Here is a 16,129-nt window from a genome sequence, read left to right as displayed (position 1 = left end):
AACACATAATGCATATCAACTTATAGTTTTAAACACAATAGGACTAGTTTAATATATTAAAATGATTTTTAAGACATTGCACATATCTAATGCTACAAAACCATGCATTCAAAATGGCTGAATGCTCAGCAGATTAATATTTCATGTTGTGGTATATGAGATAGGCCAAAAAATAATGAGGAAATGGTAAGGAGAAAACTAAGTTACTTAGTCTCATGATCCAAGATGATGGAGCTTGAATGCATCTGCAGGAGTGGCTTATTCAAGCACCAGCAGGAGGGTGCTGCTCCTATTGATCTTAAGGACTCAATTCTGCTGTCAGCTGGGCTCTGATAATCTAGTTTTCCTATATGCCTGAAGCTCCCATTGGTAGAACAGAACACTAGAGTCAAGTTAACTCTGTGACAACATACCCTATATGCCTTTGTGCCATTTGGTGACCCTCCTATCTCAGGAGATAGCACTTGATCTCAGAGCAGAATTTTAGCCATGACCTCACATGCTTCCAAAATATCTGTTCCATGGGATTCCCATGGAATTTGGGTAAATCTAAGAACAACCACACACAGTATTTGGAATTATGGGATGAAGGACAATAAAGTGGGTATTTTTCTGAAACCTCTGAAACACAAAAACTGTGTAGAATCGGAGAGGTCCCAGTGGCATTTTGAAGCAACATAAAGAGAATGGCTACCACAATGCAAACAGAAAGTGAAATCCTCAAAGAGTAATCTCATTGGCCAATAGGTGCCTTTATAAAGCAAATAGAATTTATTTTGCTTGCTTATACACTCTACTATGAGGGAAGGGTTAAAAGCTTCAAATCAGCTTAAAAAACGTATGTGGCCATAGTTTGCAAATAGCTAATTTTATAAGATCTTTTCTCTCCCCTCAGGAATGTAACACATTTGAGGTATACTTGGCTAATAAATATTAATTGGTCTGGAAACTGTCGTATGGGATAATTCACTTTCCCACAGTCTTGGCAGTCCTATGCACAATAGCTAAGTGTAGGGAAGAAGAGCAAATCTGAAACTAAGAAAAAAGGAGGTGTGTGGGGTTGCGGGGGAGAGTCCCATGAAACATACTCCTGTAAGTATGACACTAGTTAGGAAGAGAATCTGTCCTTTCTAGCAACTTAAACCTTGGATTATTAGTATATACTCCTGTTCAGCTTGTCCAGTTTACTTCCCTGCCTACCTCTTAGCTGATGTAACACCTTTTCCATTTCCTTACTCTCCTCAAGTGCTGGAAGATAACTCCTCTCTCTAACACATTCAGGTGAGAGCCTCCTGTTGCAACATGTCTTTCACTGACACTGGTCTCCACTCCCTTCTGCCAGCTTCCATGCTAGTTCCTCCCCAACTCCTGCATGACCTTCAGTAAAATCCATTTTCCCCTACTGGCGGCCAGCCTGAGTGGAAGTCATGTTGAGAAAGTGAGCCACAAGAGGAGAGGCAATTTGGATTAACTATGAAATTCTGAAAGCCTGAAGCATTTATTTTACAGTTTGCTCCAACAGCAACAGAGGAAACTTTCAATCTGTTACAAAACTGGGAATTAGTCAGCTTCCCAAGTATTAAGAGTTTAATATTTTCCCTATTGAAGCTGGATTGATTCAGTTGCTATATTTGGGCAGGCAAGATTTATACATCTGCTAGAGTCTGGACCAGCCTGAAAAATTCTGGGTTTCTGGATTGAGGCCCATTTCTAAAACAACAAAACTCAGCTCTTCACTTCTGACGTATTGATAAGAAAATATCACCATATTAGATCATTAATATGAACTGACAGACAGCATCACTAGATCACTCAATGCTCATTTCAGGTCCCATTTATTATTAGCTAGCTGTTCTGAACTGTCAATCCTATATATTAATAGGTTCCTAGCAGGTTCAGTGATTTGATAGCTTGTAAAGACATTGTTCTGTACAATAAAACATTCACGTCACAACAACAAAATGCACCTTAACATCTTGGTCTTATTTACTGCCATTATGCAGTATCTGCAAATATTTATCATATTAATCCCATCACAGTGATTTACAACTTGCAGCAAATTTTATAAAATTATACAATTTGTTTACAACTCACCATGTGACAATGTTTTTTAAACAGGACTGGTTTAGAAATTATGAATTCTTCCACCAACGTGTGATTTAATAGACAGGTCAAGTTAAGCCTTTGCTATTGTGTCATTATACTTTCTCCAGTTAATCTTGGGATTTTTTTTTGTTTTGATTTAAATGGGAAATTTGATTTAAGACATGATTTAAGTCAGTGCATTAAAATCTGTGTATAGAATGCCTGAGTCTCTAAATAGACAAGATTCTGAATAACTGTAGTCAATATTTAACAAATTAATACTGACAGACAATCCCATCTGTAATAAAACTGAAACTGTCTGCTGTCTACTTTGTTTCTTAGGAAGTTATTTATTTTGAATGTAATAGGAAAACAGCATTAAAAATCTTTTCTACAATTTCTTTTAAGCATTCACAAAAGATTCCAGATTAAGACCCTGGAGATTTAAACTGTATATATACATAGGGTCCTATGAAATCCTTTTTATTATTGTATATTTTCAGATTTAGTATTTTCTGATTTCTTTTTTTTTCCATTTAAAAGAAATTAATTAAATCTTCTCCAGCGCTGGGGTCATGGTGGGGACACAAAGCTCCTCTGGCCCCAGGTCCACAGAGAGGAGACAACTTTATTTTTTGGTATTGTGCTGGATTTTTTTTTAGTGCTGGATTCCATGTTTTTGTTTTTATTCTGCAATTCCATCCTTGTTCTCATTAATGCGGATTTCATAGTGCCCTAATATACAGCACAGATACTGAATAGGAGGTAACACTGCAAGTTTCTCTATATTGTCCTGACACTGTGCTACAATCCTAAACTTAAAAGAAAGCTCTGTAAAAGACAGGACTATTTGACTGTTAACCTAACTGCTCAGATCACCACAAAATGACTGGTGTTCAGTGATGTACATGCTTATCTACCAAGAACTGCATTGAACCCACCAACTCATTTTGCATAGGCCACTGATCAGCTATCAGAAAGTCATAGCTTTCAGTCTCTACCAATCTGAGTTAGATTTGCAAAAGCAGTGTTTAATAATCAGAACTACATGCATTTAATTAAATGATATATGGGAGGAACTGAAATTATTCTTATACACTTAACAGAACTATTGTTATGATTACAGTATTTTTATGCATACATGATATAAACCTACTAGATTCTTTAAACTAGATGGTCAAGATTTTCAGTGCCAAAATATTTTAAAGGGCCTGATCATCAGAGGATGAGTTCTTAGCACTGACTGACTGACTAACTAGGCCCCATTTGGCTCAGGTGCCAAAAATTAGGGCATCCAAAATCAGTAGGCATTCTGAAAATCTTGGCCAGAATCCTTAGAACACTAAATTCTATTCACTTAACTCACGTGAGTAGTCTCATAGTACTCGTGAGTAAAGCAAGCAGGATCTGGCTCATATCATATAATCTGTTATTGAATGTTTCTACTGAGATTGCAGGCTCAGACACTGTATAACCTTTTATAATGTGTTAATTCTGGAGAGGAGATCCCATTGAATTATTTTCTTAAAGAGACAAAAGAAGAGTATTTAAGTGGATTAATAACTGCAGTACGTAACACAAGCTCATATCATAAAGTAAAGGTTCTCTGCAGTCCCTAATCTTAGTAGCATATATACATTTTATTTACTTGTGAGGGCATTCTGTGCCAAAAAATTAAAAATTCTGTGCACAATATTTTAAAATTCTGCAAGTTTTATTTGTCCAAGTGTGGGGGCTCAGTGTGGGGGGATCCAGGTGTGGGGTGAGAGAATTCTGTGTGGGACAATCTGGAAGGAGGCAGCTCAGTGGGGGGACTAGGTGTGGGAGATCTGAATGCCCAGAAGCTCCCCCCCATTGAGGGGGTTCCAGGTGCAGGGGCAATCGGACTCTGCAGGGGTTTCCAAGTGAAAGTGACTGGGACTCAGCAGAGGGGTCTGGGGGTGAGGGTCTTGGTGGCATGGGAGTCTGGGTGCAGCTAGTTGGGCGTCAGTGGCGTGGGGGTCTGGATGTGGAGGTACAGGGAGTGGGGCTTGTGGGGGGTGTTGAGTGCAGGGAGGTCAGTGGGAGGTGGTCCGGGTGCAGGGGCGGGGGTCTGGAGGCAGGGGGTCTAGGTGCAGGGAGAATACAGCTGCAGCGGTTGAGGTTCAGTGGGATGGGGTTCAGGTATGAAGGGCTAGGGGGATTCTGGGTGTAAGGGGGAGGTTTGGTGGGGGGGTCTGGGTATGGGAGGTCCAGCTGCACGGTGGTTGGGTGGATGGGACAGCAGCTCCCCATACACAGACATCTACCTCTGCAGCTGTGAAGCGATGAGGGCAGGAAGCAGGGGAGGATGCAGAGCTTCCTGCAGCTGTGGGAGTGTGTGTGTGGGGGTTCTGGGTGTGAATCTGACACAGCCCCAGCCACTCCTTGCAGGGGGAAGAGGAAGTCCCATCCTCGCCTGCCTCCAGCTCAGCTGGGACTAGCAGCTGAACCCGGCTCAGAGTAGGAGTCACTAGCTTGGTATCTCCAGCTCTGTGGTGATTTACTTCTCCATTGGCTGCTCCGGGTGCCTGAAATGATGTATCTGTACAGCTAGGGAGCGGTGCCTGACTGCTCTTGCAGCTTCCCCTTGCTTCCCTGTCAGAAAGTAATTTTTCTGCGGGAAAGCAAAAAAAAATCTGCAGGGACATGAATTCTGCGCAAGTGCAATGGCGCAAAATTTACCCATGAGTAATTTTATACTAAAATTAGCAGAGAACAACTTGTTCACTGTAAAAAAGTCCAGTATTTTTGCATATTTGTTCATATACTAAAAATTAGGCAAGGCAAGTTAATCAGGAGAGAGAAAGAGATAATTTAAAGAGCCAATAAGAACAGTTTTAAAAATATGGATAGTACACGTCATTCTATGTTTAGCACTTGTGTATCTGCTAAATTAGTTTCCTTACCATTTGCAGCTTTTCAAAGAAGGGAAGAAAAGTGTACATTGTGAACTATTTTTTGAAGATGAAAACAGATTCATGCGATAAACACATCTACATCCAATTCTCCCCAAAGGAATTTATGCAAGGTAGGCTTTCAATTCAATCTGTAATTCAACATTAGTAGGCAAAATTTGGTATATGAATTACAGATTACACTCCTGTCAATCTCGTAAAGACTTTAGACCTTTTAAAGATATGAATTTTTAGTCTTTCGAAGTGGAACTCAGATTCAATCTATGAATTTTTCAACAAAGACAAACTTCAAAATACAAGTTATGCATCAAATTAATTGGTTTGGAGAGGCTTTAGCTGCAGTCTGCTTACAGATCTTATTTTTTATTTTTAAACAGATTCAAACACCAATATTAACTCATTTTCTGATTCTACCAAGACATCTAGCTTTTCTGATAAGCTGCTTGTTGGGATTCATTTGTAAAAGAGCTCTCTTATCAATATGCAGAAGATACTGCAGTAGCAGATAAGACTGCAAGTAACAGAACAATTTTTGATTTCTGGGACATGATTTTTCTTTTGGGGTCTCGCATGTTAATACCTGGTTGCCGCTGGTTGCCTTTTCCCATCACTCAGTGCAATCTATGACAGTGTATGTCAATGTTAGGATTACAGGACTTGTTCTTCACACTCAGTTCTGCAACCATTATTCACTTTGAGCAAACCTTATTCATGCGAGTCGTCCGACTGAAGTCAATAGGCTACTCGTGAATAAGTGCCACAAAATGGGACATAGGCTTGAAGAATATGGGTCTCAGTTCATTAGACTTTTTAAAATAGATCTACATTCAAAAAAGTGCATTAATAAGAAGTCGATTCTTCTTCTGAAAAAAACCTAACCCCTTGGGTTTCTATAACTACTGTCAGGTTTTAACATAATAAACTGACAGTCAATAACAAAAATGACCCACAAGCACCTTTAAGCAGGGGGCCGTTGTCTGGCTTGCTGAGGGAAAGGAATCAGTGTTTTGAGGGTGAGAGAGAGAGGTCAGAAGCTGCTGCAAAAGGGGGTGGAGTGAGTGTGGTGACTCTGACTCATCCTCTGGGACTGGAAGGGAGAAGGAGTTGAAGAAGAGCAAGCCTAGGCATGAGGAGCTCTTTTTCCACAGAGCAGGCAAGGCAGCACCTACCTTTCCCTCTCCTTCAGGTGGCAAAATACCAGGTTTGGTCAGGACCTGCTGTGGGCATCACGCTAGCCATTTATTTTAGGGCATCTGGGAAGGACTTTTTCCCTCATCAGCAGATTGGCCTAGGTGGGGTGGGTTTTTTTGTCTTCCACAGCAGGTTCAGGGATGGTTTTGTTATGGTTAACAGCGAAGGGAGTTAGGCTATATGTCGCAACTCGTTATTTAAGTGTGGGACGGTTGTCCAGGCACTCCACAGGAAATGTGTACAGTGACTGGATAAATGGCTTGGTAAAGGACTTAAAAAGGAAGTGTGGGTTAAAGTAATGGAACAGGGTGGGAGAGGGGCTTCAGGGCTCCTATACATGGTATGGCAGGGAGACAACCCCCTTTTCTTACAGCCCACCTTAACCCTCCTACAAGGGCGGTGGTGGATGGTAAGGTCCCAGCAATGGGTGGGTGGGGGACCTGCATGGAAAAAGATGGGGGCTGGCAGAAGCCTTCCAGGTAGTAACTGAATGATCATGGAGTTACCTGCATGATACACTTTTATCTATTGGGTAGTCATAGACATCTAATAATAAAGTTGCAGTCTGATTAAAACTATATCAGGTGTCTCCTGTCCTTCTTTCGGTATAGCCAGACAATTCAGCAGCCTATGGGAACACAGATTATCCAAACAACTTGTGAGAAGAGTTGTTCTGGTGCACAGGTAAACCAGAATATATTATTTAGTAAACATGAAAGAATATTGGTTAAGACTCTACCGGAGGAAAAAAAAGATGGCTAAAGCATAGTTTACTGCCTGTGGCAGTATAGCTAACAGATGTTGTGAACTGGATTCCAGTTGATCCATTTCAGGATTTACAGCACTTGTAACAATTATTCTCCCAGTTTTCTTTAGTTGTTCTCACAACATCGTTACAAGTCACTTTCCAGTAAAAAGGTGACAGGCACTTTCAACTTAAGCAATTTTTTAGCAACAGCATTTCATGTGTCTTACAAAGTAGCTGTAAGAATGCCCAAATGTCCCCTTTCTTTATGCTGAGAGACTGTTTTTATAATAACATCAGCAAGAAATCAATAACAGAACAAAGCCAAATGCTGGAATACTCTATTCTGTAACATGTTAACTTTGTGTTTCCTTTTTTGCTAAACTCCTTGAGCTGACTTGTACTGCACCTTGTCTTTAAGCAAAAACAAAAATTTTAATAAAAAATTATTAGAATCTCCATTTTGGTAGAATTACTCTTCACAAGTGAGAGCTTCTGGGAATATCTGACTAGAAACACACAGGCTATTTTTGCCCTCTCTACTGTTTTTCCTTCTGTCATTTACTTCGTAATGTTTATAAAAGACTCTTGAATATATCAGAAGATCATAATGAAAAAGCAACAGTCATTCCATTTCCAAAAGGCAATGGGTTAGGAAAGTTTTTTAAGTACAACTTTGTGACAAATATTGATTAGTGATAGTTACAGTTGTACTTCTAAGAAAAAAATAATATTCTCCGAACATGATGCACACAGATGTCAGGAACAGAAATAGATGGAATGAGTGTACGAGACACTACAGCACAAACAAGGGACTCAAAGTAGTGGAGTAAGTTTAGAAGAAAAGAGAATGCTTTACAAAACAAAGGAAGTATGTACAAGTTGCTGAGTGCTCTGTGAAGAGCCCTCATATTCCATTGGGAAAATGCTTGCTGCTTTCGAAAGTGACCTGTTAAATTAGAATGATGAACCTTAGTATTGAGAGTCTCCTTTCAGGAATTAACTCAATACAGCTATATTCTCCCCAGGGCCTTTCATAATCAACAGTATAGGATAGGTCAGAATCACAGGGCAGTTTAAAGTACATGGTGCTGATGTTCACAATTATATAAAGGGTCAGAGATCACCACTTTGAGGCTCCAGGTTCCGTGGCTCCCTTTGATGGTGCCGAGATAGCGTTGGAAAGTGGGTAGCCACTCTTGAGCGATTGCTTTTGCTTACTGGTTCTCTCACAGGTTGGATATCACTAGGAAAAAAGAAAAAGAAACACTAGAATAAGTTAATGTTGTGTGTAAATTCTCCTGTAGTTATTCTAAATGCAGAAAAAGGATATGTTATGAGACTCCAGCACATGATGGCAAAGTACAGTACATATCTTTAATTACATGGACTTGCATTATTTATACTGCTAACTGGAGTATGAATTACAAATGCACTCTTGCAAAAATGAGAACAAGTAGTACTTTATAGAAGACTGTAATTTCTAAGATAAAAACATAACTCAATGGGCTGAAATTCAGAGATGGCATTAAAAGCATTTGAAAGTGATATATGTAAAGGCAAACTAGACAAAAGCTTGGATGATGCCTTAGTTAACATTCTTCTCATTACGGATGGATGTATCCTTACGTGATGAAATACGTTAGTAACACACTGCTGCTGGGAATTCTTCGTTCTATTCTGGCCCACAACAGACTATGATCTTACATGAATGAGTCTTCTGAAAATAACTTGGAAAGCAAATACTCTTAAGAACAAAAAGCAGTAACGGAAGTTTCTGGTTACATAGGTGTCATTCAGAGGCTGTAGACACCTCCAGAAACCACAGCAGAAAGGAATAATGTTGTATTTTGCCAAACTTTTAGAGACTCTACAGAGCTTCAAATTATACAGTTTACACACGTCTCAATCAACATCACTGATTAGCATTTCACAAACCAGCCAAATGATAACAAGGTTATGCAGCATTCAAAGTCAAAGTTATTTTGACATGTAAAAATCAGCTATTTATACCAATATTCAATCTGAGTTGATGAATTAAGAAGAGAGATGCTCTTCTGCAGTCTTTACTATTTTGGCTGAAAGCTGATGTATTTTTGAAGCAAACAACGCATTAACTCCATGTAGATCTCTTCACCCTGCAGGATGGCATTTACCACTGTGCAGAGAGCCTGCCTAAGGCTTATTTCCTTCATAAAAGCACTTGGAGAGCTACTGATGAAAAGCACTGTATAAGAGGTGGTATTATTATCACAGGCACACTTAGATTCCATTTAAGATGTATTTTGAGGGCTTAAATGGGATGGACCTAAGTGGGACATAGGCCTTGTAAAGGCTCTGTTCAAGGGTGCAGAATTCATCCTCAGGGAGCAGAGTATTTTAGTAAGGTAAGTCAATCAACAGTACTTCATTTTGTCAGTGGTAACCATTAGTTTTGTAAGGCTAATAAACAGTTGCCAATATTCCCCAACATAATGGACAGTGGTTCCAGAAAATACCCTGCCAAAGTCAGTTGCTAAATTGAAAATGTTAGCAGAAAATAAAAATGCTTGTCAAATAGCAGTGTGACATTTCATTGTTGTGCATTTCCCTAGCAGAATAGTTTGAACTAGCCTCCGTTTCAATACAGCCTTAAGTATACCGATTTTAACTAAAGTTCACTAAAGTTCCTAGCACAGTACTTATTCTTCCGCTGTGACCAGAAAGTCCGCAACATGAAAATAATTGCATAAAATTCTCATCAATCTCAAAACTTCTTAGCAACACACTTGTTGTTCTTGTGTAATAATAGCAAGGTTTACAAATTACCACTTTAGTGCTTTGCTTGCTTTGTCAATAAAATCAAAACACTAAAATTCAGCTGGGTTCATAATCTTACTCTGTGATAGCCACAGATAATTAGATATCCATTTCAAAATTTCCAGATTTTATGATTTTTCATTTTGTGACGTCACAGCCCTGGAGAATCCAAATTAACAAAAGCTATATGCAGTACCTAGAAGATCCTGCTTTCTGAATCAATTTCAATTGTGCATATTAATGTTACTTCTATTCTATTTTTATTAATATAGGTGTTGAGGGAGAGAATTAATTACTACTTATGATTATACTATTCTTACCATATTAATACACCAATTATCCAAGGTAGCAAAGAGCATCATCATCAACTCACATGTGTCTGCCAGTTGTATGATGTCATCTGCCCAAACTAAGGAGTTTAACTGTAGATCATCCAATGTCACATCCTCTAACTCATCTAACATTCTTAATGTTTAAGAACATGAAGAAAAGTAATAGCGATTCTATATCCCCTTGTCTTACATCAAACTGACTTGAATAAGTTGCTTAATTCTCTACCAATTCTTACAGAACAGTAATAATTTTTATACATAGCTTTTATAATTGCAATCATCTTATCTGAAACTCCATATGATTTTGCTACTTTCCATAATGCTTTCCTATAAACCAAAGCAAATGCCTTTGTGAAGTTCATGCAACACCGAACATCTTTAACCCCTATTCTCACTTTTTGTTCCATCAACTGTCAGAGAGTGAATAATTAATAAATGCAACGTGGAGTTGGTCTGAAGTTGCACTGTTCCTCGCCTACTAATTTTTCTAAAACTAGCCTTAATCCATTGATAATTACTTTCATCATAATTTTTTCCAGTACGGATGATATGCTTATTCCTCCATAATTATCTGAATTTGCAGGATCTCCTTTCTTCAAGACTGGCCCAGCTATTGCCTTTAGCCAGTCATCTGGTGACTCCTCTTGTTCCAATACCTTTTTCTATATTTTTCTAATGCTTCGATAGCACTTGTCCCATTGGCTTTTAAGCAACTGAGCTGTTCAGCTGTCTTTTTTTTTAAACAGCTCCACTTGCTCTTTCTATTTTTTCTTCTGATGGTAGTTCAGATGTCCATTCTCTTTGAAAGCTGCCCTATTCACCTAGTGTGACTAGAATGCTTGCATCTGGATGAACTACAAGGTTCAGATCCATGCGTCTGACGAAGTGGGTATTCACCCATGAAAGCTTATGCTCCAATACATTTGTTAGTCTATAAGGTGCCACAGGACTCTGTTGCTTTTTACAGGGTTCAGACTTTGTCAGAATGCTCCTTCCGTACTTCCAGCATGTCTTTGACATTTGCTGTCAGTTCACTGGTAGCCTTTTTTGCTGCTTGTATTGTTGGCCTGATTGTGTTTCCATATAACTTAATTGGTTTGTGTATTATTTTCATAGCTTGATTTCTGGAGGTCAACTCTAGTTGCTGAGCCTCTTCTTTCCAAAACTGTTGCTTGTCCAATCTTTGTAATTTCTTCACCACTTTGCATAATGCTTTTACTCCTTCCACTTTCCCAGTGGACTTGTTTGACTTGTTTACACTTTTATGGTGATGTTCTTGTTTTGTTGCTTGTCCAGCTTTTCCTTGTTTGTTTATGCCTTCCAATAACTTCCCTCCACTGTGTTTTATATTGTTTCCTTGAATATTTCTCAGCCAGACTATAGGGAGATTTCTTCATCATCACAAATTACTATCTTGAAAGGCCTTCCAAGCATCACCTATTATGCCTCCCTCACAGAGTTATCTTTTATCTTATCAAGAAAAAATTTAGTTCCAGCTGCACCCATCGTTTTTTCCTGGACTTTAACTTAATTGTTCCCATTCATGATCACTGCCACACTCAGCATTTCTGTAGACTAATATCCATCAGTGACAGTCTATGCTTTTTACTGATAATAATGTGGTCAGTCTGGTTTCTGGTTTGACCATCTGATGAGTTCTATGTAACCTTGTTTGTGTCTTTGTGAAGAAACCAAATCCCACCAATATTAGATCATGCATCTCACAGTAAGTTTTTAACTTTTTCCAATTATTGTTTGCCATCATGATGTTGTGTGGTCCAACACTATTCATTTGCTTACCATGTCCACTACTAATGTTTGCATTCATATATCCCATTATCAGGATCCTACCATGATGAGGAATCTCATCTACAGTATTATCCAGCTGCTGATAAAATCCATCCTCTCTTCTGCTGGTGCATAACAGATCACCGGTATGCATAGTTTATCGTAAGCAGTAGTAAACTCTGCTAAGCCAATCCACTCAGACATCAGTTTCCAGCTGTTCACTGAAGTAACTGTTTTCTTGTCCACTGTTATAGTAACCCTATCTCTATGCTTTGTGTGTCCATTTGAATGACCAGAGTAAAAGAAAGTGTAACTTCTACCTGTCAATTCTCCTATACTCAGCCAATGTGTCTCTTGTAGGGTAGCAAAGGGAACCTGTAATTTCCTTAACTCCTTTGCTACTAGCTCAGTTTGGCCTGGAGCAAACAGAGTTCTAACATTCCAGCTTGTCATCCATGTAATAAGTTCAGCAGTTATCTGAAATCCATGACCATTTCCATTTGTTAGGCCTAACAGGCTGGGTCGAAATGCGCATAAATCCATTTGGTTTGCTATCCTGTTTCTATAACAAGTGAGTTTTGGATACAATGACTTTTTAAGCCAATTCACCCTATTAAGCTCATGGGAATGCTATGTTATAGCCCACTGGTCTCCTGGAACAGGTATCAGCAGTTCCACCCTAGCTACCTGACTTCCAAGGCTAAACTGGAAGCAATAAAAATAAATACTGTGTCAGACCCAGACCAGTGGGATACAGGAGTCTGGTAGAAGGCAAATATACTGGCCACAGGATGAATAGTTTTCTGTTCCCTGAGTGACCAGAGCAGGGGCTGCACTAGAGAAATCAGGAACCTGCTAGAACCAATTAAGACAAGCAGGCTAATTAAGACACCTGGAGCCAATTAAGGACATACTAGAATCAATTATGGCAGCCAGACTAATCAGGACACCTGGTTTAAAAAGGATCTCCCATCAGTTGATGGAGGGCGAGCAAGGAGCGAGAAGGTGTGCTGCGGGAGGACTGAGGAGTACAAGCATGATCAGGCTTCAGGGGGAAGATCCTGCGGTGAGGATAACGAAGGTGCTGGGGGAGTTGTAGCTGTAGCTGTGACTCAGCTGATACAGGACACATAGACAGCCGCTATCCACAGGGCCCTGGGCTGGAACTCAGTGCAGAGGGCGGGCCCGGGTTACCCCTACCCTCCCAACTCCTGATTGGACACAGGAGTTGACCTGGTCTGTGAGGAACACCAGAAGAGAAGATTTAATTTGGAAAGGGATCTGGCCTGTCCCCGACCCACTAGATGGAACACAGAGACTGTGGGTATTGTTCTCCAGGTCCTCCATGCTGGCCAGTGATGAGATTAACTGAGTGAATGGTAGGTTTGAGCTTCCAGCAGAGGTGGACAAACTGAAGGCTGCTATGAACCTCTGAGGTGAGCAAATCTGCCAAAAAACACAGGACTCACCAAGGCAGAGGAGGAGTTTTGTCACAAAACATATAATTTGCAGTATACATAGGCATCAGATTTACAAAAGGGAAGAAATAAACAAATTTTGCCTTGACTGGCATTTCTCATATTAAACAAGATTACTTTTAAGGCTAGGATTCAATGTGCCAGAATGATGGCCACTGCTGACAACTGGTAGGTTCATGCAGCAAAACAGACAGTTATTGACTATTCAGTAGTTTATGCTGTATGTGAAAACAGTGTTATATACACCTAGTGTAACTCAGTGCTTGTTTTACTAGAAGTATCTTTTAATACACAAGCTCTTCCTGCTGGCATGTTCATGAATTATCAGTAATAGCCCAACAGGAAGCCACTCACCTTTGCTTTTGACCGAAAGAAGAGAATCCATCAAAAGAAAGGAGATAGAGTTAAAAGGGTACAAAATGGATTTTCTCCCAATAAGGAGCTATGGATCAATAGGACAAAATCTTAGCTAAGAAGGGTGGACTGCTTGGAGTATATCTGATTGGATGGAAAAAACCCAACTGGTGTGAATTTAGGATAAAAATACCAAATTCTGTTATCAGTTCCATTGGTGTAAATCCAAAGTAACTCCATTGACGTAAATGGAGCCATTTCAGCTCCACAACAGTGTAACTGAAAACAGAATCCTAGAGCATTTGGCTTAATGATGAATTTTTTAAACCTATTTTGAACATCACGATCTAAATTGTATTTAAACATGGAATTATTTTGCTTAGTTTATTAAAAACATTTATGTAGAATTTAAAAATGGAATATTATAATACAGAAATTGGATTTTTACCCATCTACCATTCTTTTCTATGGAAACAGCCACCAGCAGCTGAAATTCAATTTCACCTGCTAGTGCTCAGATCCGCTTCCATGGAAACAGATGTCGCATGGGCAAAAATAAGTTAGGAGCTTTCAAGATTTTTTTTTTTTAAATCTTCCCCTTATCTTTAGTCCATCCAACTTCCATTTCTGTAGAAACAGGATGGACAAGGCTGCCAGCATCTGAAAGTGTCTCACACTCGTCAGTTTCAGCGGCAGACTGCCTGCTGAGCACTGAAAGTGCGGGTTTACAAAAAACAGCCACAAAATGTAGAAACCATTAAAAAAAATTTGGGAGGGGGGCAGGGGAGATTAAAAAGTAGCAAGGAAAAGATGATTATCCTCGTGCCTTGTTTCCCTTTGATGAACGCAATAATTTTAATCCTGACGTATTGCCTGGCCACAGACCTGCACAGCTAGAACATTTTCCATTGACCCAGATGTCTTATTAACCAATTAAGAGTTGAGAATAAAGTCAAGTGAAGTAGTACAATCCATTCTACGCACCTTTCAGTGATCCTGCCAGCATCTCTAGCAAATACATATAGAGGCAATACTTCAGTGCAATGTATTCTATCTCAAATTATTTTTGCCAACAGCTTTCTAGGCACAAATATGTGCAGTGCTCTTGTCACTCTCCTTTCTAATTTATCCTCTGCTATAAGAACAGATTTACCATCATTTGTATTTAAGGACAAACCTTTTGGCTACCGTTAGTCTCCAGGTTTAGGGTTGCCTGTATTAGGTTGGTTCATTTGAATATCCAGTTCTTTCTTTATTTCATCACCTTATAAACATCACAATCTTTGCAGGGTATATTTTGTAGGCGAAATCTGGTGGGAATTAGCATACCTCTCAAATGCTGGTCTATTCAGCAGAAGAGCTTCCAGTTGTTTTTTAAATTCTTCATTTGTCTGAGCCAGAAGATGAATGCATCCTGCTGGGACAATCAATTCCTTTTCCCCATTAAGTCATTTTTAGCTTGTATGCATTCCTGATTACTCTGCCCAGCATTTGTTTTGGATACCAATTCCGTTTAATTGATTTTGTCATGGTGTCAAATTCTGCCTGAGGTGCATCTGTAGATAACAGCTTAGAATAACTGCTCTTTTTAATGACCTTCTGGTTCTTTGTTACTTTCCCCCAAAGAAGAGCTGTCTGTTAGTGGAGTCAACCAGAGTCACCCAGGCACCAGGTGAGAGCTGCAGAAGGAAGAGGTTCATCTGAATAGCATCCAGGAGCACGAGGACGCAAGTGGAAACATCCAGGGCCGAGGATGCTAGCTGACTACAGATGACTACAGCAGCACCAGAGGAGAAGAAAAGAGAACTCGCTGCTCTATGGGGAGGAGACTGGCTGTTGGCCACTGAGGACAATAGATAGTGCTCCACCTACCTCTCCACCCCATCCATTGCAGTCAAGAACCAATATGCTGTTCCAGCAACAGGAAGTGAGGAACAGACACCAATAGCTGAGGAGGAGGCACTGCCTGCCTCCATGTCCCCAAAGCTGTCGGGCTCATATGAGGTCCTGAGAGGTGTGCTGCCTGCCTGAAGCCTGCATCTGAGACATTAGAGAAATGGTGCCAAGGCTTATCCATCCCTCTGACTACTCCTCCATACTGCTCAACCACATGAGCACTAATGATACTGTCAGGCGTGACCCTGAGCAGATCAGCAGTGACTACAGGGCTTTGGGAGTGAAGATGAAGGAGTCAGGGGTGCACGTTGTGTTCTCATCTATCCCCACAGTTGAGCTTAAAGGCACAGGCTGGGATAGGCACATCCTGAAGATGAATGCATGACTGTGCAGATGGTGTCGACAAATGGGCTTCAGCTTTCTTGAAAATGAGAGCTGTTCCAGGAAGGAGAACTGCTGGGAAGAGATGAGCTTCACCTGACCAAGAAGGGGACGGGCATGTTTGCATGCTAACTCACTAACCTA

The 16,129-nt window shown here is 40.0% G+C and overlaps 1 protein-coding gene across 3 annotated transcripts in view; it reads right to left on the bottom strand.

Moving 5' to 3' along the window:
- Positions 1 to 3,817: 3,817 nt before the first annotated feature.
- SNX29 (sorting nexin 29) overlaps positions 3,818 to 16,129 on the bottom strand; it is a 459,625-nt gene continuing 447,313 nt past the window's right edge. For all 3 annotated transcript variants that reach the window (XM_032773958.2, XM_032773950.2, XM_032773983.2), the window contains one exon: positions 3,818 to 8,203. In XM_032773958.2, the coding sequence (XP_032629849.1) occupies positions 8,074 to 8,203 (130 nt within the window). In that variant the 3' untranslated portion in view covers positions 3,818 to 8,073. The remainder of the gene's footprint in view (positions 8,204 to 16,129) is intronic.

Source organism: Chelonoidis abingdonii, chromosome 9 (genome assembly GCF_003597395.2).
Source record: "Chelonoidis abingdonii isolate Lonesome George chromosome 9, CheloAbing_2.0, whole genome shotgun sequence".
Taxonomy (NCBI): domain Eukaryota; kingdom Metazoa; phylum Chordata; order Testudines; family Testudinidae; genus Chelonoidis; species Chelonoidis abingdonii.
Note: the sequence above shows the minus strand (reverse complement) of the source record. Positions and strands in the feature narration are given on the sequence as shown.